This window comes from Juglans regia, chromosome 13 (assembly GCF_001411555.2).
Source record: "Juglans regia cultivar Chandler chromosome 13, Walnut 2.0, whole genome shotgun sequence".
Taxonomy (NCBI): Eukaryota; Viridiplantae; Streptophyta; class Magnoliopsida; order Fagales; family Juglandaceae; genus Juglans; species Juglans regia.
Genome location: NC_049913.1, coordinates 5,588,809 through 5,615,711, shown reverse-complemented (window position 1 = coordinate 5,615,711; position 26,903 = coordinate 5,588,809). Strand labels below are relative to the sequence as shown.

The 26,903-nt window shown below is 33.5% G+C and overlaps 2 protein-coding genes across 6 annotated transcripts; both read right to left on the bottom strand.

Moving 5' to 3' along the window:
* Positions 1-879: 879 nt before the first annotated feature.
* LOC108986983 (chromatin remodeling protein SHL-like) lies at positions 880-5,225 on the bottom strand. Of its 4 annotated transcripts, none has more exons than XM_018959805.2 (5): positions 5,024-5,225; positions 4,526-4,871; positions 3,146-3,214; positions 1,625-1,733; positions 880-1,365 (listed from the first exon to the last, which is right to left on the bottom strand). In XM_018959805.2, the coding sequence occupies exons 1-4, from the start codon at positions 5,094-5,096 to the stop codon at positions 1,667-1,669; spliced, it is 555 nt and encodes a 184-aa protein (XP_018815350.1). In that variant the 5' UTR covers positions 5,097-5,225; the 3' UTR covers positions 880-1,365; positions 1,625-1,666. The 4 variants fall into 4 exon arrangements, with proteins under 4 accessions (XP_018815350.1, XP_018815349.1, XP_018815348.1 ...); XM_018959804.2 differs by having other exon boundaries at positions 1,684-1,733; positions 5,024-5,223; XM_018959803.2 differs by having other exon boundaries at positions 1,684-1,816; positions 5,024-5,221.
* Positions 5,226-8,418: 3,193 nt separating this feature from the next.
* Positions 8,419-21,844, bottom strand: LOC108987000 (beta-galactosidase 3-like). 2 transcript variants are annotated; one of them, XM_018959829.2, is made up of 24 exons: positions 21,681-21,844; positions 20,956-20,992; positions 20,531-20,676; positions 19,370-19,447; positions 18,196-18,613; positions 14,226-14,321; positions 14,013-14,108; positions 13,785-13,897; positions 13,620-13,686; positions 13,354-13,446; positions 12,965-13,108; positions 12,557-12,645; positions 12,367-12,472; positions 12,116-12,203; positions 11,824-11,942; positions 11,311-11,475; positions 10,735-10,913; positions 10,521-10,630; positions 10,257-10,366; positions 9,859-9,969; positions 9,663-9,776; positions 9,378-9,580; positions 8,941-9,277; positions 8,419-8,807 (listed from the first exon to the last, which is right to left on the bottom strand). In XM_018959829.2, exons 5-24 carry the CDS (start codon positions 18,595-18,597, stop codon positions 8,664-8,666), a joined length of 2,886 nt encoding a protein of 961 aa, XP_018815374.2. In that variant the 5' UTR covers positions 18,598-18,613; positions 19,370-19,447; positions 20,531-20,676; positions 20,956-20,992; positions 21,681-21,844; the 3' UTR covers positions 8,419-8,663. The 2 variants fall into 2 exon arrangements, with proteins under 2 accessions (XP_018815374.2, XP_018815372.2); XM_018959827.2 differs by lacking the exons at positions 18,196-18,613; positions 19,370-19,447; positions 20,531-20,676; positions 20,956-20,992; positions 21,681-21,844 and having other exon boundaries at positions 14,226-14,768.
* Between the last annotated feature and the right edge of the window lie 5,059 nt (positions 21,845-26,903).

The following is a 26,903-nucleotide window of genomic DNA, read 5'->3' as shown; positions in this document are numbered from 1 at the left end:
TTTACAAATTTTTACATAAAATAAAATAAATAATTTAACTTTTTCAAATCTCAAAATAAAAATAATATTAAAAAAATATATTATAACAATATTTTATTCAATTTTTAACTTTTATTTCAACTCATCTGAAAAAAAAAAACAACTAAGCCTTAGAAAGCTTATCCTATTTGACGAATGAAAAAAGAGATCGTGCTGATTGTCCGTAGCTACCATAAAAAGATTGAACATGTTTTTATCAATTCATGAGAAAAGAGTGAAAAATGATAACCCACTTGTTATGCTGATGTGACTTAGGTCTAATTTATTTTCATAAAATTTCACGTCTCATCACATTTTATTTAATCATTATAATTTTTTCAAATGTTTACATAAAATAAAATAAACAATTTATTTTTTTCAAATATTCAAATAAAAATAATATTAAAAAAATAATTTTAATAATATTTTATTCAACTTTAAATTTTTATTTCAACTCATTTTATTTCATCTACAAAAACAAACGAGACCTTAGTAGACTCACCTTACTAAGGCCTACTAATGAAAAAAGAGATCATGCTGATTGTCCGTAGCTACCATAAAAAGATGAGCATTACTATTCATAAGCCCATACACCACACACCAAAATTTTTTTAAAGTTTTTTATTTTATTTTATTATTCTTAAAATAATTGAATTATTCTACTCATAATCCATATACCACATATTTGATAAGAAAATAAAATTAAAGAAATCATAAAAAAGATGGTGTGTGGTGTATGAAGCTTAGGAATATAATTTTTCTAAAAAGATTGAACATGTTTTTATGAATTCATAAGAAAAGAGTGACAAATGATCATTACTAGATAGAGAGGGAGAGAGAGAGAGAGAAAGAGATTACGTAAGAGTATATAATGACGATGTCATACATTTGCAGTTGGGAGTAGCAAGGTCCAAGATGGTATATACCACAGTAGATACATTAAAAAACCCGTATCTATTGCTCTTAAGTTGAGAACACCCTCGTCTATACACATTTCTATTTTTTGAGGTAATTAGCAGACACATTCCTAATTCATGAACATGAAACTGAAGGAAGAGAGATTATATTACATGATTACTGACAACCAAACACATCCTTGACCTTGACCTTGACCTTTAAGGTAAAAGGGCGATTACCCCCTTAAAACAAACAGACATGACGGACGTTTTTAAACCATTTCCCCTCTCCCATCAACTCGTGAATAACCAGAGCCTGTGAGTGATAGAGCCTCCGTGTTTGCTTGAAGCCTACCCAACACTAGAAGATAAAGAAGATCCAGTTCCTCCGTGTTATAACTCTACCTTATGTTTATGTGCCGAGTCACCTCCGACGTCGTTTTGTCTCCACCTGAAACATCATAGTTGCACATGAACATTGATTATAGAGCAACAATTTCCTAAACTGTGTGATAATCCTGTCTTCTGGTACTTGGTTCCAACAATTGTTCGTGAAATCGTGTAGCATAACTCAAGTAAAAGACAAATAATAACACCTCGAGGGGGAATAATTACCCTTGATGAGAAACATGACGATGACAATAGAAAGATCAATGCATAAACATATCCAACATCTCAATTTGGAAAGCACATTTTGAGTCTACGTATACCTAACACAGGATGGAACGAAATGCTGTCAAACGGAGGGAACTTCAATGGATGCAAATACCTTCATATCCGAGTGTCTGGAAGCATGAGAACTCTGCAACTTCTTCTGACCTTCAGAGGAACAATTTTCACAAAAGAAATGATCTAGTCTTCTAGCTTCCTCCACAGTCATGTTTATACAAGCAGGATGAAACCTGAATTAAAAGTAACATGCTGGAGATTGTATGCATTTAAAATCTCCAAATTCTATTCGCAGAAAGCAACCACCAACCTCTCTTCTCCACCCCTCAGAGAGAGAGAGCGAGAGAGAGAGAGTCAAAGATAGACATAAAAGTAAATTCTATTTTAAGAGGCAGGTGAATTTCATACCTTTCTAGCCTTGCAACCAGGCTCAAGCAAATAACTCGAACCCTCGAACTTAAGAGGCTCTTTAAAGTAAATGTATAGAAAGAAAGAAAGAAAGAAAAACTTATTTCTTAAGACATGCCTCTCATACTCAATTCACTGTTATATTTTTTATATGTTTTTTTATTTAAGAGGCCAACTTACTGGGGATTAATAGCCCTCCACTTTTTTCTTTTATTTTTTTCTTTTGAAGAATTTATCAGACACTCCATTCAATGTTAAGAACTTTGCTACTCATCATCCCACACACCATACACTACATTTATTTTTATTTTTTATTTCTGTTTTATTCCTATTAAACTAATTGAATTCTTCTACTCATCATCCATATAACACACATTTGGTAAGGAAAAAAAATTAAAAAATCATGTGTGGTGTGTGGTATGGGGATAATGAGTAAAATTTTTCTTATGTCTATAGTCATCGTTGCTGAAGCATAGCAACATGCCAAGTGATTACCAACACTTTGTAATCTTCCTAAAACATCTTTCAGATTTGTGAGCCATTGAATCCATCTGAGATTACATGTAACTCACATATAAACTCTAAATCGGCAACAATTGATAATTACATGAACGAAGCAAATAGATACCCTTTGCAAGGCTGCATCAGAGACACATGCATCTCATTTGAAATTAGCATAATCTTCGAAAGAAATGTACAAAAAGCAGGACAACAGGGTAATTTATATTCAACGATGAATTCTGAGTACTGCTTTTCATCACATTCTCATGGCAAGCTGTCACACTTAAATTGGTTTCATGTTGCTGATTACATGCAAATGAACGATCATGGCCCATAAGCCAAGGATTTTTTAAAAAGCTATATGAAATTTTAAACTGGTATTGAAGAATTCATATTATAAATAAAATATCTTTTCTTAGACAATTCATATTAACGACATACCTTTTACTGAGTTGTACAGTTGTTAGATTTCTTCAACATAAATCCATGATATTTTTTAAGGAACTTCCTGAGTAAATAAATTTTCTACATAACTAATACTTTTTTAATTACTCATGAAAAAAAGCTTCAATCATGTAGAAATTTAATCACTATATCTCGGAAATTAAAATGTCAATATCTTCAATGGTATACATCGACAGCATTCAACTTACCAGTCACTGCACCCTTCACACTGAACCATTAGATCATCAGGGTTGTAAGGCATCTCACACTTGCAATACCTGCAACAATATAACAAGCAATAAGCCATAAGAGCTCAAGCAAACTGAAATAAAATAAGAAATACTGAATCAGCTCTGAAATCTGATGACCCCATGTTGCAAAAGTGAAGCTTATAGTCCAAAAGACATGCAACAAAAGTCTGCCATGGTGAAGATAAAATAAAATCATTAAGTTCACCAAAGAATGACAGCCCTAAGAGTAGAAAAACAATCCCAATTAATATCTAAACGGTTGCTTATGCTGGACATAAAATACAGTGTCACACAACTTCGGGTAAGAGCATAGGGACTGCAGGTACAAGTCCAAGTGTCAAGCTCATCATTTTGTTTAAATCCATCTGGTACCCATACCTTTACCATGTCATGCCATGCATGTCATAAAAAGAGTGGTTTGCACGAAATCTTGATATATACACTAAAAAGAGTGCAGGTATATGCACTATATCAAACTCAGCCAGCAGGTAGACAGAGATATAAAAAGAGTACTACAAATTTCAAATAGTGAAAGCAAATGAAATCTTCAAATAGAAGTTTTGTTATTTGATATAGCAGGGAGAAGGAGAAGAAACTTACCTGCGAATCATTAATGAAAGTAAGCAAAATACCAAATTTGGTTCACATTTCTTGCCAAATATTACTAACAAGAACGCAAATGAAGCAACTAAATGGACAATGAAAATATTCTAATTATCATTCTGAGGCTTTTTCTGAACTACCTAAAAAATGTTCTAATTAATACGCCCGATTCCACATTATGCTTATGTACAATATGAGTTGAATTGGCTATAAACAGAGCGTGAGGGATGAAAAAATAAAATAACAATATTTGAGGTATATACATTGATTAAAAAAATCTATTTCTTCAGCCCGAATCGTAGTATGTAATTCCTTCCATGCATTAAACTAAAAGAAACCTTTCTCTAAAAAGCTACCGAGATTCGGCACGGCGATCCCATAAGTTTTCAGCAATAATTCATGTATACGAACAAGAAATTTCTATTCATAAACTGGAGTGGAGTACACACTGCATACCTCTGATGGTGTGACATGATTTAATATGTAAGAAGATTTTATAAATTTGAACCTTATAAATTAAATCATTTCACATCAACATTGTGGATGTTCACCACGCCGGATAGTGAATAGAATGGTTGGCACGAACAAAGATATATATATATATATATATATATATATATGTGATAAAAAAAATCCCTGCGTACTCATCATTTTCACAAGCAACACAAATAAAATGTCAATAACTATAAACTTAAAACAAGAAACCAGACTCAACCGAATGATTCGCTTACATACACGGCGACTCTATCGGGATTGAAAGCTCCAGTAGAGGAATTGTACTCGAAACGGCAGAAGAAGTCTTCGTTCCCGACGGCATCGAGCTTGGTGTAGCTCTTGAATGTGTGGACCGTACACTTGCCCTCGATGGTATCGGCACTCTGGACGTCGAAGTGATCCGAGAGGAAAACCTCCTTGGAGCCGTGGAATTGCCGTCTGCCGCCGATCGACTCCTCGGGCCGGTAGTACCATCTGACGTGGACCTTCACGTTGGCCCCACGGCCGTCCGCTTCAATCCGATCGATCTTCGCCACGTACGACGGCTTCGATGGATCCGACGGCCGCATGAGGACACAGTCCCCGGCTGAGAACATTTGGTGAAGTCAAGTCAGATAGTTTTCTCACTCTTAGTTTTTTTTAGCACGGAGAGAGGGGATTAAGGAGTTGTTAGTTTCTAGGCAAAATTAAAAGGGAAAAGTGGCACAAGTGAGTGAGAGAGACAGAGAGAGTGCTTACCTCGGATGGTTTTGTTGATGTGTTTGACCGTGTAAGAGTCAAGGGTTCGTCTTGGAGCCTTGGGTTTGGCCATGGGAGCGCCGCGAAGAATACAAAGACATGCACAAGGACAAGAGACACACACAGCAAAACCAGGAAAAAAAAATTTAATATTCGTTCAACTCTTTTTCCAAGAAGTTTCGATTTGGTGCTTCGCGGTTCATAGATTAGGCGGTGGCGTCGCGGCTTTTATCAGCGTCTGTTTTGGGTAAAGATTGAGCTTCCGATTTAAGAGGAGGGGTAGCTTCGCAAATAACGGGAATATCAGGGGCCTTTTTGTGGCACGTTGAGGAGTGAATATGGATCGATACGAAGCCACGTCAGCATCGATGTGGATTTGGGTTTATCCAGCGTGTTTCTTTCTAATAGTAGAATGTAGAAGACTTTTGTGTTAATGTAGAATCTTGGCAATGTACTAAATGCGGAGTGCCGGACTCGAATCCGACGTGGTCGGTTTAAATGTGCTGTCTGAACGTGTACCGTCGATCCTTCTAAATTGTGTGAAATAAATCATTACGAAATTGATTAGTCTTTTTTAGTTAATATTTTTCATAAAAAAGTTCGCAGTTTTCGATTTTTATAACTGTATTAACTAATGAGAAATGTTATAAATCCTAGTTAGACTCTCATCTTAATGAGATTAATTGTCTATCAACTTTTTAATTTATTATTTAAAAAAAGGAAGATCTTGATATATGACATCACTCTTAATTAAATAATTCAACTTATTTATTATATCCTACAAGATTTTTAACTAAGTTAATTAAAGAATCGTTATTTAAGTTGGAACATTGATTGCATTATTTATCTTGAATTAAAAATAATATTCGTAAATCTTTTTTTTTTTTTTTTTTATCATCACCTATCAATCATCTTTCAATAAATAATTTCAAAATCATATATTATCTTGATGATTAAGAATCTTTGTAAATATGATTAACCTGGGATGCAGATTTGAAAGGAGATTTTCTTGGAAAATGCTTAAAAAATTAAGAACAGTAAGGGCTTGTTTGTTTTTACAATTCTTCTCTCAATTCATCACATCTTATTTCATATAATTATTACAATTTTTTAAAAATTTTATATAAAATAAAATAAATAATTCAATTTTTTTAAAATTTAAGAATACAAATAATATTAAAAATATATATTTTAATAATATTTTATTTAATTTTTAACTTTAATCTTATATCATCTCATCTCATCTCAAATAAACGAATCCTAACTAGAACCATGGTGATGTATAAGTTTTGGTTTTTTGAGTGGGTGAGCATCTAATATTGCATAGGGACATACCAGAGAATGATTTTCGGATGGCGGAGTCCAGGACAGGTCTATCCATTTTTATTTTATTTTATTTTTTTGAACAAGTTAAACATAGTATAGATAAACTAAACGGTTACAATGATATAAGATTCAGTAAGGTGGAAATTCCCGACAATCTTTTCAAAACAAACAAAAAAAACACCAAAATAAAAAGAAAAATGAGATAAGTCAAAAGCTTGACTCCAACCTAGTCCCACAAGGGAATGTCGCTCAAAAATGGTTTTAACAAAGTCTGATAAACAGATTATAAACATACGACTAAACGCCGTAGTCGAGAGGGGTGCGTTGCGTTTTGTTAATCTGGTCCAACTGTAGGAGATTATCACGACCACATCGTCTTGATCGCTGATTAGGAAAAACATGAACATAGGAGAATAACAACTAGAAGACCCGATACACCGGCAAAAGACCACTTTTAATCATTATAATTATTTTAAATTTTTATATAAAATTTAACAAATAATTTATTTTTTTCAAATCTTAAAATAATAATAATATTAAAAAATAATATTTTATTTTTAATTTTTATCTTAAATTATTTTATCTTAACTCATTATTCAAGTCTCTTCTTATTAATTTATTTTATTATATAAGAATTTCTATATTAGAGCATCCTCATTGGCTTGGCCAAATGAGGAGATTAGCTACAATTTAGATAATTTGTACTAAAAAGACTCTACATTGGATTGGCTATCTCCAAAATAATTTGAATTTCTGTTACAGTGATTAGCCAAATATAGAAAACCACAATTGATTCACAAAATATTAAAATAATAAATTTTTACTCCAATTAAGTTTAATCTCAATTTTTTTATTAGCATTAAATGACATTTGAAAATATGATTTTTTTAATATTAATTTAATTAGAATATAATTATTATTAATATTAAATTGGTAGAATTGTAAAATGTGATATAAATAAATTAAATAAAAAAATTATTAATTTAATAATATTTTATTATTATATAGAGTGTGAATAGTTAATCCAATATGGAGATTAAATTTAAATAAAATAGACAAATATAAAAAAGTATAATATTAACTAAATTTTAAAGATGAATTTGACCAATCAAATGAGAATGCTCGAAAGGAGTTTTTTGAAAGAACAGAACTTTCAACCCTATCTAGTGCTGCATTAGTCCTCGTAGTCGTTTCTTAGAAGCTTGGCCTAAGAAGTCAAGGCTTTTTTAGCTCAATTTAAATGTTAAAATGAGTTGAATTAAATTATAAATAATAATATTTTATAAATTTCATTAAGATGAACTTAATTTTTTTTTAGATTAAGATAGTTTTAATTTTTTAAATTAAAATATATAAAATTAATTTAAAGCTGAATTAAATTATAAATAATAATATTTTATAAAACTCGTTAAGATAGTTTAATTTTTTTTTAGATTGAGATAGATTTAATTTTTTAAATTAAAATATATAAAATTAATTTAAATGAGTTTAATTTAAAAAAAATTATGGATCTTGAGTTGCCAACCTGAGTAATTGCTTGCTTTGTGCTTGAATTCGAACCTCATTTACATTTATTACTCGTTTATTTTTATAATTTTTATCAATTAATCTCATTTAATTATTATAATTATTTTAAATTTTTACATATAATAAAATAAATAATTTAATTTTTTTAATTAATAAAAAATATTAAAAAAATTAATAATATTTTATTTAATTTTTAATTTTAATCTCAACTCAATTTATTTTATTTAATCTCAATTAAAAAACAATCCAAATAGATTAGATAAGAAGTAATGAGACCCCATTAAAGTCCATTATTGACATCAAATAAAAGGACAGCCCATCAGGTCTATCATCTGACATTTCAGCCCCATTTGTTGACTTTGGTACACTTTAAGGTACATTCTCAATAGTTTTAAAAAGAGCACTGTGCTACATTCTCAATATTATCATGTGATCAAGATTCCTGACCACGATTCACGAGGGGGAGGATTTTTATTTTTTATTTTTTATAACACGAGGGGGAGGAATCTGCGACAACATCATGAAGGGTCAGGTTCTTTAGGCATTATGATCGAGAAGCTTCTTTATTTTGGATTAAAATTGTATGAAAGCACCTCCAGCTTTATAAACCTAACCTACACCTTACTTCAATTTGCAATACATATAAACGTGACACTTTCACAATCCTAACTATAACTCAGTTCCCCATACTTGTTCGTTAGACTCCATTTCCGATACACTTTGAAATGAATTAAATGGTTCCAATTTAGGTATGGAGTTACAATTTCTTTTATTGTTCTCAAAACCTCTAATTGGGTCTGGTAGTTGTAGCATCCGCAGCAGGGGCACAAACAGCTTCCACCAATAATGTTTTTGATATGTTTGGACATGGGTCTGCACCAAAGTTACTGTTTGATACAGTCACCAAGCATTCCTGCTGACCTACGCATTTCTGGAAATAAGGACACGATATATGTGAATTTAGGATTGAACATAGATCTTGATTGGGTCTGAAATGATGTTAATTTGAAAATTTGAATGTTTAATGAATGTGGTCTGAAGAAATTAAAGAGCAGTCTGAGTACCTTCTCAAAGATAGCCAGAGAGCTTGGGGCGTGACAGCTCCCATGCTCAAAACTCCCACAAGTCCCAGATGGAGTTCCAAAACTTGCAAATTTAATTGCAGAAATGAATTGCCCACGTCCACAATGTAGGCTAACCTTTGGAATGTCTAGAACCTCAGATTTTCCATCTCTCTCGGTATGCCAATTCTCAATGTTTGGGTGATAATCAGATACCTCAGCACAGATACTTTTAACCGATCTTTTTACGAGTGCAATTCTGGAAGCATCCCCACCAATTTCCTCAAAAACTACCAAAAGATTTTTAGTTGGCTTCAACCATGACCGAGGAACATGGTACCTAACATCATAATATTAGAAGGTGAGCAAGTAATATATATATATACCATCATTTAATCCTCAGTTTTATCTCAATCAGGGAGTTTTTAGAAATTCTGTACCATTTTTGAGTTGGATTGCCACAACCGAATTGACACTTTATAGGCCGGAATGTGTCAGAATAACTGCATCCATTGCAATTACCATTAGCATAGACATTCCAATATCTACCAATGCTCTCCCCATTGATCCACACTTGACCCTTCCCCATGCTACTCATGTCCAAAGCCAAGGCCTCCTCTCCTTCCGGTGTGTCAAAATGGGTCTACAGGTTCAAGTAAAATGTCAAACAGAATAAAGAGGAAACAAAAAAGGATTGTGTCAAGGACTCATTTCATTTTCCATACCTTATACCATGTCAGAGGCTTTTGTTTCTCTGCCGCTAAGAACCCTTGCATCCAATCAACTGATGAGATTGAGTTGGGAGAACCTAAATTCATGGCTTCTCCCTTAAGCCCAACCTGTATAAAGATGCACTTGTTAGGTATAAGTTCATCAAACGATTGGAAGTCCTCAAAATATGCAGAAGTCAGATTTTTAGACCTTGTATGACCATTTATGCTGGGACAAGTCCCTTTTTCCCTGGTCTAACCCATGTATGACAACTGGTCCAAGGATTCCCGTTTTCCTCATCTCAAAATGTGGACCATTGTTCTTCAACACCAACAGTACCGAAATAAACTATCAGTTGAATTAATTTGAAGAATATTCCATGTCAAAGAGCAATTTATTTGTATACAGAATTCAAATAGGTCAGATACCGAGCATTGGAAGTTACAAAAGCTACTGAAATTATAATCTCAAGTTTTTCTTGTAACATGTTTGCTTGACTTATGTTAAGCTGCTAGGACATACTTGGCCAAGCAATATAGTAACCTGTTGAAGTATTATGTGATACTGATAATCAGAGTCAGAAAAGAAGTGGGGATTGAAGTATTAACTGGCAGTCCAACAGCTATACTGAGTAGTGAAATTTTGTTACTTCCTGGTCTCAGATCAACATTCCCTGTAAAAGTAAATCTCAAGCTCTCCTGAGTCCCAAAGGCCGAGCCTATCATCACATCACATAAAAATCAGCAACTGTTTAACATGTAATAAAACTTGAACCTCTCTTTTTATTTTTTAAGCCAACTGAATAACAAAGTTCAGTCCAGTTGTATTTGCTGGCTTTCTGTGAAATCAAGAGATTGAATTGAACAAGGTACCTGCAAGATGCCCATTAATGAATAAATGCATGGCATGGCCAGTTGACTGCACAGTAAGAGTTGGAAGTTGGCCTTGATGCAGAAACGATTCTGATGAACTGATATCAACACTAGAAACATAATTTTTACTGGTAAGAATCGTAAGATTGTTATCACTGCATGTATGTGCTTAATATTAGAATAAAGAAAAAATATTAGAAGAATTCAATTTCACCTGGTTGTGTACCAGAGATAGTCACTGGTATCTCTGGTGACGTTCAACTGCTCCAAGAGACCAAATACACTGATTGTTGAACCATCATCAGCTGAAGATATGTCTTCATGAAATGTATCCCATGAAAGAAGCTCAACATTAGTGGGCAACATTTGCATTTGGGATGTCTGAACTCTGACCTGAAATTATGAGGGCAGAAAGGTTATGCATCTCACCGTGTTATAAGCTTTGATTGCATGGAAATATGCAAACTGAAAAAAAAAAATTCAAGCTATATAGTATTTGAAAGGGCCTGACTTGTTTGCATCAATAATTCATGTCAGCAAGAGTGTGTATTATTAAGGCTGTTGGACAAGTCACGTTTCATCATGGCGGGAACGATCCACATATTTTAAAGTAACTGTTGACTATTGTATATATAGACACGTAATTATGTATGTATAGCCAAATTCGCTGGGCTTCACACAGAACATCAATGAAATCTTTTTTTTTTTTTTTTTGTTATAAGTAGAACATCAATGAAATCTAGCAACAGACCAAGATGGATTCAGTAGTTCCAACAGGCAATTCACTTACTTTGGCAGTGTTGAAGACAGCATTTTTGCAATCAGGAAGGATGCTTATGGACCAGGGTGGCAGCTTGTAATGCTTGCTATTGAAAGTCACTCTTGCAGCTGACTTTGGATTATAATTTGAGAGAAAAGCTGCACAGTCTCCTGACTCGGAAGAGAATACATGTGCCTGGGTAAAGTCAAATGAAGTAAATCCAATTTCGAGAGAAGGAAAGGGGCATCATTTTGACAACTATCCTATAACCAGAAGCACTAAAGGGAATGCTAAGGTGAAGTGAGAGTTGAAAGATACTTTGACCATAGCTTTGGATGGATGGTCACTGAAAGGGGTTCTACAACCTGTCTCTAATGTTTCTCTATAAAGTGGATAAAAGCTGTAGCAAAGCATGACTTCAACAGAAAGTATGAAGCAGCATTGAATTTGCTGCTCCAAGATTACACTAAAATCTACTATAGAATGGGCATTCATCCTTTAAGTTTCTCTCCACTCCCCCTTAGGACAGAGAGTACAACACACCTTTTCATAATTTCCCAAGGACGTGATGGTAGGATCAGCAGTTAGCAAAGCTCGCTCACATAACTTAATAGCCTTGTGGAGGTCCTTCAGATGGCCATACTTGGGCTGCCTGATCAAGCCTATCACATCAGGATGGTGAAAATATGAGTTACAAGTCTGACAAACTGACTAATTATTTTTTTACTAATAATGATTAATTACTTAATAAATTATGTCTAACACTACGAAAAAATCTGACAGTTTATAAATTGGGTTTCTAGTGATATTAAGGATACGGGCTCAAACTTCTCACCATATTCATCAATCGGAGCATCATAGTCATAGCTGGTAGTAATGAAAGGGCCTCCAGCAGTTCTTCCAAAGTTTGTTCCTCCATGGTACTGCAGAAAACAATAAGAATATTAGGTAAATCTTTTCCATATTGTCATTATTTATTAGAAGTAATGCATAAATGGAATGAATAAAGTCCTAGCAAGCATAAATTTTGCTGCGTACTACTTTCAAAAGGTGCTGAATGCAGGGTGAGTATTACTAGTGACCCACCATGTAATAATTTACAAAGGAGCCCCCCTTCTGAATGAACCGAGCAACAGCAAATGCCAAATCTTGGACTGGTCGATGGTGAATTGGGCCACCAAATTTTGTAAACCTTCAAAAGGAGACAGAAGGAAAGGACATGAATTAATATATCTTCGACCATTGCTTTAAAAAAGACGGTGGATGTGAAGCTTACCAGCCACTCCAGGTCTCAGTCCATAGTGTGGGTTTGTAAGGTTTGTTTGGAGAAAAGTAGTCACAATAGAAACCATTGCACGTGTTTATCTGTTATCAAGGGTTAGAGAGACAGATTATCAATCTTTCACTTCTAGAGCAAAAAATACATTTTCATCAGTTTTTTGTGGCATGCCATATATTTTCATCATCTCTTAACTGAGTTACAGGTAAGAACAAATCTTCTTGGCAGGTGCCCAAACTAGTTAGAATATACCAATAGTAGAAGTGGAACAATTAATGGGATTCTTGAATCCTTATAGAAAAATACTTTGATAGATTGTAAGAGACAATAGAGACCATTTTAGCTTATAAGAAGACACATAGAGTTAATTTATGAATCATGTTTAAGAAGTATAATTGTCAGTACCACTGGATCCGGGGCATCAGCTTCCTTGCACATTACCCACGGGACCCCAGTATCCATTCCAACAGCCATCTTTGCAGCCCAAGTCACGTATTCATGACCGGCAGCTCCGAATGCTTTGCTTACACGTTCATATTCATTCTCAATCTGCACACAGAAAATAAGTGCAATGATATATAAATAATCAATAAAGTGGACATAATGAAGTTGCACAATATTTGCAGTTCGTTACTTCCTACTAGAGCTGAATATTTTATTTTGCTTTGTAACACAACCAAAAAAAGTTTCTAAAGCGTGAGAGACCACAAATATTTGTATGTCAAAAAGACTTATATGCCAGATAATATAGTGCAAACTGCGGATTATAGGAGTCAATTTCCCCAAAACGATACCTGAGAGAGGATGATGGGACCACCTTGAGACTCGAACAGATTTTCATTCTTCATCATGTTAACAATTTTCTGGGTAAATTTTTGCGTTGCCAACTGCAATACTGAGAAATGTAAGGTACTCCGTAACAAAGCTTAGAATTTAGATGATGGTTGACTAGTTATAGACGCCAACATATTCGGAACAGACTTTCGCCTGTGCAGTTTCATCAATCACTTGTTTTTTATTCTAAATTCTAACACACACAAACCCACAGAGAGAGAGAGACCATGAAAGGCTCGTTATCTGTTCTAAAGCTAATGCCTGGAACATACTTCAACCAAACAGGAAACCCCCTGAGGAAAAAAAAAAAAAACAAACAAACAAACAGTAAAAAGAACTGAATTTGAAGAGCAGAAACCACTAATCACCCGAAAAACGAGATTCTGATTACCCAAAATTCCACTCTGCACAAACATAAGGCCCAATGCGAAGATGCACGTATAGCCCAGCTTTCTGGATCATCTTGATGAACCGAACCAAATCATATCTCCCCTCAAAATTATACTTAACCCCAAAAATAGAAAACAAAAAATCACAACTGATCAGTCAATATTGACGAGAAAGTGTATGAAAAATAACACAAGAGAGTACAAGAAAGAAAATGAGTAAATAGAAGTACCATGCCAGGAGAAGGTTCGTGAACATTCCAAAACACATAGGTATCTATAGCATCCAAGCCACCATCTTTGGCTTTCTGTATTAGACTTCCCCACATCTGCATTATATGCATATTTTTCGTAATTGAGAAGTGCAACCGAGACTTCACATATCAACCTCATTTTCTTCGATAAATGTGGGATGGAATGGAGAAAGTATTGTTTAATAACTTCACCTGAGGGGTGCTTCTGGGGTAGTGTATAGAACCGGAAAAGAGAATTCTCCTCTGCCCATTAATGACAAGCGCCTTTCTATCATAGGTGACACTGCTCTGTGCCAGCTGAAGACTCAGAAACAGAACTATACGGAGCAAAAACCACTTGGGAGCTGAGTAAGCTTCCATTTTCTCTCCAGACGCTCACACACACACCCCTAGTAATGAGCAGGATGAAATGTGGGAAGAAGAGGTTGCTATTCGGTCACCACTCTGCAACAAACAAAGCCTCCGAACCATTTCGCATTCTCACGTAAGAAATGTGGCATCCAGAATGTGTGCATCTATGTGTGTGTGTGAGAGAGTGAGAGAGAGATGCAACGTAGGAAGAAGAGATTCTGGTCGATATGCAATGTGGGAAGAAGAGATTATAATCTGATCACCATTCTGCAGCAAAACAGTCTATTTGTGTCGAAATCATTCACAACCACTCTCACTATAGCCCATCTGTTTCGCTACATCAGCATAGTGACAGTGACAATGTGGATGAAGGTAATGTGCGTGACACAACTGAAACTAGGGGTGTAACCGGTCCGGTCCGATCCGGTTTTGGATAAAATTTAGGATCGAACCGGTATGTATCGGTTTTGTATTTTTCAAAACCGATTACGCACCGGTTACCCTCCTAAACCGATACTTCCGGTTTTACCAGTTTCCGGTCCTGTCCGGTCCGATTTTTCGATTTTTTTAAAATATAAATTTCACAATTTGTCATTAAAAATTTGTTTATAAAAAAAAAATTGATTTAAAAAAAACTGTTTTATACTTTTATTAATATATTAGACTATATAATATTATTAATATTAGACTATTGGTAGAGTTATAAGTTATATATTAGTATTAGTTATAAACTTTTAGTGATTTAGTATTAACATTTTATGTAATAATTTATAAATTATAATAAGAAATTATTTCATATATGAATATATATGTTATATATAAAATTTTACATAAACATTTATAATTATACATTATATATAAAACTTATATATAAAAATATTATTTTTTATTTTTTTTAATCAACCGGTCCGGTCTGGTCCAAAAAATTCCGAAACCGGAACCGGCCGGTTTTTACGTTTTAAAAACCGGTTCCGGACCAGACCGGTTCAAAACCGGTAAAACCGGTCCGGTTCGGTCCGATTTTCTAGTTTTTCGATTTAAGTTTACACCCCTAACTGCAACGGATACATCAAGGCATCACACAATAAACTGGAAGAGTATGGATAGCGCACAAGCAAATATCATACCCAAAAAAGTATTGTTGATAAAGCTACTTTGCAAAAAATATATATATCTTTTGGTGCATTAACAGTAAATATGTGTAGTTATTAAAAAAATTAATACTTAATAAATATTATAAAATTCAATTTATATATCTATTTGTCTATCGATCTATGTATTAAAACTGGAGAAGGAGCTAAAAATAATATAAAAATAAACGCTAAACTAAATTTAGACAAACTACATATCAATTCTATTTAGAACATCGGTGTCAAAATAATTTGATTTTTATTTCAATTCTATTTAGATAAGAAATGTATCAATTTTAGAGCCTGCCACCATTTCTCTGCAAAAGAGCCGGAGAAGAAAACGGTTCCTTATTATTTAATTTTTTTTGAAGTTACCGTTACCGGAAACAGATGAGAAATTTAAATATTTTCTTGTGGTATCAATCTCGAAATTACTGTGTTCGATAGTGAGAGGCGTCGGTCAGCTCTATACAAACGAAGTCAAAATGATTGATTCTGTGGCTATAGAAAATTATGGCACATAGGATGCCCCAATTGGATGCTTTTTCGAAAAGAAAGTCTCTTTACGAGAACACCGACTTTTTTTATTTGACCCTCGCTATCATGCCATATGGGGGAAGCCATGCCGGGTGTCAAAGTGTGTTAATGGATTTTATTTATATTTATATAAATCAATTTTAACTCGATTTATTAAATTTATCATAGCAAAATTTCAAATCATAATACGATTCATTAAATCTTGTCGTGTTAATCTATTTTGATCTGTTTATATAAATGAGTTAAATAGATCTGAAATTAACCCGTTTCACCTAGTTAAATTTAAAATAATTTTATATAAATTTTAAAATTACAATATCTATAAAAAAAATATATATATATAACTAATTACAAGTCAAAAATGACAATCCAAACAATAAAAATATCAAAATTAAAATTTCAACAATTTTATTTTTAAGTATAAGGATATAATTGTAACTTTAACTTTCTTAACAAGTCATAACAGGTTGGCCCGTTAAGCAATCGTGTCTTAACGGGTCAACCCGTTTTTATCGTGTCGTGTTCATGTTAGAGCATTAGCATTAGGTTGGTAATCTTATTCTTCAAATTTTGACTAATATATAACTTTTTCACATTTAACTAATCATTTAAAACTTAAAATTTACATTGGATTAGTCATCACAATCTCTATAATAATAAAATTTTATTATTTTTTATTATTTATATTTTTTAATTAATTTTTATTTTATTTTCATAATCTTTAATAACCTCTAACAAATTATATTCATTTTTATTTTTACAATCTAACAATCTATAATATAATAATCTCATATGTATATAGATGGTAAAATCTCATATGAATAAAAATCTCATATTTATAATATAATAATCTTAAAAAATACTTTTAAACTTGCTATAATTTTTTTCATATTTGAAAAGAAGAATAGATTTACTGTAGCTTATAGTTTGGATGAAAATAATTTAGCTAATTCAATGTGGAGCAAATATGAATAATATTTGTTAAATTTGAAGATGAAAATGTATTTGACTAATCCAATACCAATACTCTTAAACTAACGGGTTGTGTCACATATTGTCACCCCTAACCATGCCTACATGCGCAAGTTTCTTTATACTTGATTTATTTTAAGAAATTACACTATCTTTAAAATGAATTATCACTGTCTTTTGAACTCAATGAAGGGATTATTAAAATTATCGTTTGTAACTCAATTTGAAGCCTAACTTATAAATTACGTGTTTAGTAAAATATGTCAGTTAAATATAAAACCAAAGAATTGCAAGTTTTATAACTCTTCTTTGTATAGTAATTCGACCTATACACGAGAAATAAGTTACTTGACGTATGTGAAACGAATCTTAAACGAAGAGATAAATTATAGAAAAAGTGATAGCTTAGTGTCAGCGTTACTACAGAGCAAAAGGAGGGGGTAGGGTCTTAAAAAAAATCATCGAGAACAGCCAAAACAGTATAGGGCAACAAAAAATGAAGGAAAACCGCATGGATTGTCTCCCGTCGCCGTATTTCTAAAATAAAAAATAGTCCAACTATAAAATAATTTTATAAAATTAAACTCATAAATTATATAAAATGTGGTGCCTTAAATTATAAAATTGTTTTCATTATAAAACAAATTTAATGGATCACACTTGGTATTGTAGTTCAATTGGTGAGAGCACCACCCTGTCAAGCCGGAAGCGGGTCGAGCCCCTTCAATCTCGACGGATCCAAATCTAATTCAGATAAAAAAATATATATCTGCATTTGTTATCCCAACCGTAGAGCAAATGGAATCCTATAAGTAAATCAATTAATAAAAGAAATGAAAAATTATATAAACTTGTCAATTTATTTTTATAAAATCTATTTATACATATATTACTTCTATACTAAAAAATACTAAACAAATTGGTATTACTAAAAATATATAGTCGTGGCACGATTAAACATGCCATTAGATTAGATATGGTTCTGGAAGTTGCTAATCTCTGCTTGAATACTTGAGCGTATATTATAATAAATGATCACACGCATTATTCGATGGAGAAAGCTTTTAATGCAAGGAATTGTCATAGATTGTAACTACAGCAGAACCCCAACTTGTGATTTTCTTATTATTTAATATTTTCCATATTCCGACGTCATCAATTGCATAAGATACCCAGATAGAAAAGAAAACGGTCAACATCAAGAAGGGAAAGAGACGAGAGGAGATATTACTTGATCCGACGGGAAATGATGGCGGTGGCATGTAGCTTATGATTTCAACCAACACGCTCTGAATGATTGTTTTTTGTGACCTAAGACAGATTCCTTCCTCGAATTCCCTGTTCCTTTTAACTTGCAAGCTGTTTGTCATCATAACACAGCTATCTGGAATTTGGATTATCCGAACAACTTCGAAACTATAACAAGCTATCTTGCATATACTTACCTCCCCACCCAGCTGGCGTGCCCAGACAATTCGCCCCTTTATCTCTTTCCGGTGCAAGTTGCAACATTGCAACTGAAGCACGTGCTGATGATTTAACACCGGTATAAAGGACAGCCATTTTACATCCATCTTGCACAATCAATACCTGGAGAAATGTAACATGTTTTGGCCAATTCAAAATCCTAAACAGAACTAATTCAATGTCCAATTTTACATGGGTCCTTTTTTCTACGGAAACTTCAACTGGAAAATAAATTTGTTTGGCCTTGCAAATAAGACCTATGAAGTCACCCAAACACGTATAAACTTAAAACTATCAGAAAAGATTAAATTCCCCTTCCCCAAAAAAAAAAAAAAGCTGGGAAAAATTTCCCACTCAGGGCCCGTTTGTTTTCAGAGATGAGATGAGATTAAAGTTAAAAAGTTGAATAAAATATTGTTAAAATATATTTTTTAATATTATTGTTGTTTTGGGATTTGAAAAAGTTGAATTGTTTATTTTATTTTGTGTGGGGATTTGAGAAAGTTGTAATGATGAGGTGAGATGAGATGAGATGATATGTTTTTGGAAAACAAACAAGGCCTCAGTGTCCCCACCTTAACTAGGTGTCCTCCTTTCCATACCTTTGGTATCCTTGGGTAACACCCTTGGTTTTCTTTTTATAAAATTTTTGGTATCTTTACTTATTAGAAACCCCATATTGTTCAAGCTCTTTTTTTGGAAGAGGATAAGTTACAGTTAAAACAGGGCCAATCTATTTGGCTCATCTATAAATATCTTCTGCCATATCATCATCAAGAAGACCGCCCAATATGACCGTCCTAGCAACCCTTCACAATACAATAAAAATAGTAAATCATGGAAAAAAACTAGACAAGATATGGGAGAAGGTTTGAATACCTCTGCTTTTCTGACTAACCCCTTAAACGGACAGAGCATTCGAAAGTGCAGTTGCTTTTCTGGCTTCCACATGTTCCTCTGGATTTTGTTCGAGAGAATCAATTATAAATATCAAAATTCAGGTGACAAATTGAATAATAAAAAAACTAAAATGATAACTGAAAAGAAAATGCCATAATTACATTCTTAAATATTAAAAAAAAAAAACAAATGACAGCAAGGACGTAATCCATCTGTGAGGGGAGTTATCCCCTGGACCAGACCAGGAGAAGGGACCAAGTCGAAGCCCAGACTTAGGGTCTGGGCCGGGCTGAGCATACCTCAGAAATCCAATTAGAATATATGGGAAAAACTTAGGGAAGAAGATATGTCGCATTCAATGCAACCCAGGAATATCAAGGCGGAGGACACCCAGCGTTAATGAGATGGGGAGACTTAGAGAAGAAAGCATGCCGCATTCAATGCGACCCAAGGATCGGAATGCAAGCGGAGGACACCCTGCATTAATGAGACGGGGAGACTTAGAGAAGAAGGCACACCCCATTCAATGCAACCCGGGGCTCGATACGCTCGACAAAAAATCTTGTGTCAGGAACAATCGCCATCAGGCCTAAGTGTCCCATGACACAACATGTAGGCAACATGGATATCCAATCTCATACAGAGTGACACCCCACTACCATGAAGGTTAGACCGACAAGTATAAATAGGCATCATCGGCGATCAATGAAAGGTTAACCTCTACACACATTTCTAGGATAACTCTCTTGAAAATATACTCTCTTCATCTCCTATATTGAGCGTCGAAGATACCACGGACCCTAAGCTCCCCATTCTCCTTCTTACAGGAAAGAGTCCTAGTGCTTCCAGTATGGAGTTGCCCAGGCCCACGAAACACGGCATCAACACCATCAATAAATAAGGATCAAAAACCTATTTCATCCATGTTTGAAGAAGCCTTTTCTGCCCCAGAGGCACTACCATCCTTTTCATTCTTTGACTTGGCAAATTCATCGGAACAAACCACTGATTTAAGATATCAAAATATAGAAGAAAAACTTGAGCAATGATGAGAAGGTTTTGCATTGATTTGAGTTAATCAGATTATGTAACAAGTGCACGATATGTTTCAAATCCATAACTAAAGGGAGGCACATCAACCTTGATCTGCCTTTGATCTTCTCTGTTGAAGGGGAGCTCTACGCATGGCATGCTTGACAGCATTTTTTCTGACTTCCAACTGATGAGCCATTCTTCAGCTCATAATACATGCTAAAGGTGCAAGGCTTCAAACAATGCAAGAGTACCTTTTAATTACCAAAAAAAGGGGCTAAAAATTAACAAAAAAGAATGTAGGCAAAATGAAAATATTTTTCAAATTTCCGCATCACAACACAATAGGACACAATAGGCCATCAAGTCCAAATATAAGCTTGCCATAACTAGCTTTTCAGTAGGGGAAAAAAGGAACCGATTAATTACTAATTATTGAGTTTTAAATATATCTAGTAACACAACTAGTCTAACTAATAAAAAGGTGGTAAGACTTAAACTTAATTTGGGTGGGGGCGATGCAATTGACTTACAATTGAACAAAACCAAAACCACGGTGCTCAGTTAACCCTGCAAGCATTTAAAAAAAATGTTTGGCATATTAATCAGTGCTTGATTAAAATTTTAAATCCAACCAACAAATTACTAGTGTGCAAATAGTAAACCACAAGCTGAAGCCTATACCAAGTCACTTCTCACTTGTTTGGCAATGTTCCGGCAACAAATTGTTGTAGCTAAACTACAAGCTACCAGTATGATCACCGTAGGTGGTGTCAAACTTGTTATTCTAGCTGATATCAAAGCTTCTCTGTTGTCTGATACATTATCGATGTTTTGATAGTATCTTTGTTTTTTAGTGTTTGATAATATGATAATATCTATTTAAATGAGAAGAAGCAATCAATCAGATGCCAATGTCCATATCTATTTTTCTTAATAACATCTCTATTTCCAGCAATATATTTCATTCCACATGCTAATGCCTACCGAGATTTCAAATTTCAAGGAGAGAATTCTTTCTCACCCTTCCGCATAACCATGAAACACCGCGCGATAGGTCCAACACCGTTTGGTTGCACCAGTTGTTTAAGGTTACAACAATCTAATGACAGAGCGTTATGCTAAGATCAAGGAGTCTTTTGTTGATGCTACTATGCTGAAAATAGCCCGAATTCTCTCGGTTTAAACTTTCCGTTTTCGTATTCTTTCAATTATTGGCAAATGGCAACCAAACGAAGCGAGAGATATGAGCGAGTACCTGAGAATTAGTGAAAGAGTATGGCAGATTGGTGACGAGCAGAGTGGAAGGGGAGTGTTCGGTTTCAGCTATATTTTCGCCTCCCTCTTTCGTTTACTTCCTCTTTCCATCTCCTTGTTTGGCCGAGACTGAGACTGCGAACTCGGCAAATATTTCGAAACGAAAACACTCCGTTTTCCGTCTTCGAGACTCGAATATCATCTCGTTACGTAAGCACGAGAAATCCTAATTCATTTTTAACGCATGACACTGTGATCTATAATAATATGAAATAATAATTAATTTTTTCCCGCGAATATGTATTACATACGGTTTGTGATTTGAGGGGCTCGGTCCCAGTGTTTAGGAAGATTGGGCCGTAGTTTTTTGGGCCAAACTTAGAAAATGTAGACTGAAACCATGAGAAGTCTTCCTTCTAGCTAAACCACAAAAAATAGTCCAAAACGTCTTTTTAGGATGTTTAAATGTTAAATTGAATTGAATTAAATTAAATTAAATTAAATTAAGATGATAAAATATTGTTAGAATATTATTATTTATTATTTTTTTAAAAAAAATTTAAAAAAATTAAATTATTTATTATATTTTATATTAAAATTTAAAAAAATTATAATGACAAATTGAGATAATTTTAACTTCTAAATATTTTTTTTAGGCCTTTTCTATTTTCTGAAACCTAGCTAGCAAATTCATTTTCTAGACAGCCTAGTAACGGTATTGGAAATCCTGCAGGTACCATGACGTTCTAGGTGTTGACACCGACAATAAAATCTTATAGACAAATTCTCAATCAGGATTCAACCACTGGGCGCTACCTATTAACAGTGACAACCTCTTGCATCTCTGATGCTATTATTAGTTGTACTGCATGCTATATACACATATATGGACCACTTCAGTGTACTTGACCAATAATACAACTTTGTCTGGTTTTCCATGGATTTTTACGTGCATTTGGTTCTTTGTTCTATTTTTGTTTTTTTTTATACAGGTTTTGATCCTGATTTTGGTCCTTGTTTATGAACTTATGGATAATTTGTGTTTTTGTTGAAATTTTCGGCTCTAGGTTATTTGGATTATGCTTATTTATCAAATTGTAACATTCAGATATATGCTTGTAATCACGATTTTCTTCTATTAAAAGTGAAGATTATTAATAAAATTGAGATTTCGTCGTCTTTTAAAAAAAAAAACTCATTTTTACTTGTTGAATTAATTAACTTGCTTAGAGCCAATTAAGATATATATAATATATCTATATAGCTTGCTTAGAGCCAAATTCCCTAGTCGAGAATGTCGATGAACTTTCCAAGAAAAATAACAAATTCGTCGGTATTGAAAAATCCATCTACGAAGATGACGATTTATATATATATAATAATGTGAGAATTTATATATACACTCAATAGAGTGCAGAAGAGGAGGAGGAGGAAACCACGAGTGACATTGACATTAAACATAGAAGGCAGGCTAGCTAGCTACATAATGATGAATAACAAGATCAAGATGCGCTTATCGGAGAAGAAATGACATGCAAGGACCCCCCAGCTTCTTATCCTTACAATGCCATGGCCTTCCTGTGCTTTGGTCCCCCAACCCCAATATTAGAGTTTGGGGATTAACCCACTTGGGTCATGAACATGATTATAAACATGATATTGTTGCATCGAGCGTGAGTGGCTTTCTTATATATGGGGCCTCAAGTTCTCCCCCCGGATCATCCCTCATACACATCGATCTCTCCATCCCAGTTAGCTAGCTACCTCCATCCTCTCAATAAAATTTGGCCAAGGACCCTAACACTGCCAAAATGTCCTCGGCATTTTGAAACGGAAACGTGTTTTGCCCAAACATGAATTATTCCCCATTCCGTGCTGTTTTTCTTTTAACGTATAAATATCATAGTAGTACTTCTTCCCTATATTCCAAGAATTGACCTAATATTGCATTCTTGCTCAGTGAGTTCTTGACTAGGCATTCGTTATGGGGCATGACTTGAGTGCAAGTTGCATGGTACCTTTGCCTCTTAGGGCCAGGCAGATAACGCTGGGGCGGTCCCATTCATACCATTAATGCATGCAATCAGGCTCCCCCGCATTAAAACCCATTGACTTCAATCGATCCAAATTTTGTTTACTTACGGTATTATCAATTGTTTGTTTGGTAGTATTCGCAGTTATCTTCTTCTTCTTCTTTTTTTTAAAAAAAAAAGTTTGCAATTATCTTAGATTCGAATACCACCAAACAAACGAAATAATAAGATGTATTTCATGATACATTTATCATACAATATATATATATATATATGGATAAATTAAAGTTATTTGTTAATGTTTCTAAATCTTGATGCCTTAAAAAGTGGAAATTGTCTATTGGAAGTTGCCGTTAAGAATATAATATAAATATTTATATTTTTTTATCTGTTTAAATTTTTAAAAATAATTCTAGTGTAGATATTAAAAAACATAGTGCATATGCCTTGAAGTGGGCATCATTGATGGAACCTTTTATAAAGGATATAATTAACTTAACAACAATGAGAAGCTATATCCTTTTTCGATGACAAACTCTTCCGTACTAATTACTAAAGTTCCCATCGCATTAAAACTGAGAAATTTCTGAATTAATTGATATTGAAATGAAAAGTTTTAAATATGTTTATCAATTTTACAAAAATCAATCTGTAAAACTTGTGTAATTAAATTTATTCCATTGATATTAATTATTATTATTATTATTATTTTCTGTTGTGCGATTTATTTGCCACGACTTCCTCATTTATTTCCCTATCAAAAGCAATGGGATTTGAGAGTAGGTGGATGTGAGGGCAAGTGTTATTGGATTTTTCTAATTTGAGAAATTTTACTCATTATTTTTATATTATATATTATATATAATTTTTTATTTTTTATTAAATATATACTATATAGATGATGATTGAAATAATTTAATTAATTTAAAAAAATGAAACTTTTTTATAAAAAATAAGTATAATATATTTTAATGAATGAAAGGGTGACCTACGTCCAACAGAGGTGAAAAAAATGGCAGTGCGTAAAAAAGGAACAAGAAAGAGAAAAAGAAAAAGAAAAAGTAGGGTTAGGTTAGGTTAAAAGACACCGTACCAGTGTGTGCGTCCTCATCGTAAAACCAGTCCAAAGACAAAAAAGCCTCCTAGACTTTGCTTCCGGCATGGGACCCACGACGAGTCAATTATTTTAGTGGGTCCCATCCATGTCATAAATGACGTCACAAAACCCCATTCGGGAACGGATCCCCACGCGCGCGCTAGCTCGCACTCCATTGGGAACAGTTCTAAATTGTTCATTAGTTTGATTCTAAAGCTAAAATGGGGACCCACCTCTCATACCAGAAGTTGATTTACCGAAGACAAATCACTAATCATGTAATCATGACCAACCACGTGTCGAGTAGGTTTAAACCCTGGCCCACCTTCTTGCCCTACTTGTCAAAGAACCAACCAAAGTTTATGCCTAATCAACTATAAATATATTACTATATTGATTACCGACTAATCCCCGAATATATTAGATTAAAGTTGGCTTAGTTTAATTATTATTAAAAAAAAAAAGGAAATATATGATTGAAAAATAATTTGAATAAATGATCTAAATTCATATGATATCAACTTTTTGGACTGTTGGTAGATTGTAGTTTGGTTTTATGCCAGGTGTTGGTGCAGGCGGAGGATTGCTTGTTTTGGCCCCATCTGATTTTTAATCAGGACTTTTTAGCGTACAAGACTCAACTAAATATCCAGAAGTGGAAGATTTCAAAAATAAATAAATAAATGAAATGATACTCTTGCCTCTCACATGATTGATGTGTAGACTTGATTTAGGTGCACGGAGATTCATTTTGATTCGTTTTGATTAAGAAAATGGTACAATCATTTTTAGAGTTTTTGGTTGTTTTATCGCTAAACAAACTTAAATTGTTAGGAACATAATGAAGGGATTTTTGGGAAAAAAAAGGTTTAGCTGTACCTTGTTTGAAAGATACTACTTACTTTTTAAGTGTGGTTATATTCATAAAATAATTACAAAAAATAATTTTATAAATTATTTAATTTATAAAATTATTTTTATATAATACTAAAATATTTTTCCTCCTTTTAACTCACCTATTATACAATTATTAAAGGTTGGAACTCCAAGAACAAAGGTATCTGCCTGGTCCGGGTCCAAGTTGAATCTAATTATGTTGATTTTAAGCGAAGTACAGTGACAATTACTTGACATGGTTGGATCGGAAGGAGGATTTTATAATGTCAGAAAAAGCGAACCCCAACTTCGGAATCATATGTCGGACTGAACGTAGGTAGGGGGAGGCGAGCGAGAAATTTATACTTCTCGGGCTTTTCACAGAGCTTGCGCTTTGGCCAATCGGATCCCTTTGTTCAGTTGTATGTATGACAATAGATTAGATTAGATTAAATTAGAGATATGGCTTTTCGCGAATCCCAAGGTGGTCATGTCTGCCCCCTTCCTCACTTTCCCCCGTATTGATTAGGCCCTCTACACGTCACCCCTCCCTCCTCCCTACAAAGTTCAGGGTTCTGTTCCATCTGGTCCTATGCAGCTTTTCTGACTTTGTTTCGGCATTCGAGTTTTGTGTTTATTACCGAACTGGCTCTTTTCTTCCCTCCAAGTTGTATAAAACGCTGTGAATTACTTGAATGGAATGGAATGGCCTTTTTGTCTCTCTCATTTATTTTTAGTTCTGACTGAAAATTAATTTACATTTCTAACTAAGACAACTCGAAAATATATATATATATATATATGGGATTGGAAACGCCAATTTCAGAGCATTGACATTGATTTTATTAAAAATTTAGTGAAATATAAAATATAATAAATTTTATCAATAGAGTTATATTAGATTAATTAAAGAAATATGTGTAAAACTTTAAATTATAGTAAATGTATATATTCCTTCAAATTTAAAGAGTTATTTTTCACTCATCAAATTTATTTTTTATTAACTTTTAATTTTTAATAATCTTTTTTATTCATGTTTAATCCTCAACAGTCTTATAATAATAATGTAATAATCAAATTAAATTATTAATTAACATATGATTAGTATAATTATAAAATATGAAAAAATAAATAAAATATTATTATTAATAAATAATATTATATTATTATTTTAATGAATTCAATAGCTAATCTAATATAGAGTTATGGATAAAAAAGT

Bases quoted from the DNA above. Each gene is read 5' to 3' on its own strand.
- LOC108986983 (XM_018959802.2), bottom strand. From the start codon at position 5,096: ATGGCCAAACCCAAGGCTCCAAGACGAACCCTTGACTCTTACACGGTC. The intron at 3,215-4,525 runs GTATGTAAGCGA...ATATTGTTGCAG, and splicing joins AATCCCGATAGAGTCGCCGT to GTATTGCAAGTGTGAGATGC. The intron at 1,817-3,145 runs GTAAGTTGAATG...CTTTTAATTCAG, and splicing joins TGTGAAGGGTGCAGTGACTG to GTTTCATCCTGCTTGTATAA.
- LOC108987000 (XM_018959829.2), bottom strand. From the start codon at position 18,597: ATGGATGTAAAATGGCTGTCCTTTATACCGGTGTTAAATCATCAGCAC. The intron at 12,646-12,964 runs GTACTGACAATT...CCTTGATAACAG, and splicing joins CTGATGCCCCGGATCCAGTG to ATAAACACGTGCAATGGTTT. The intron at 9,777-9,858 runs GTCTAAAAATCT...ATCTTTATACAG, and splicing joins AGCATAAATGGTCATACAAG to GTTGGGCTTAAGGGAGAAGC.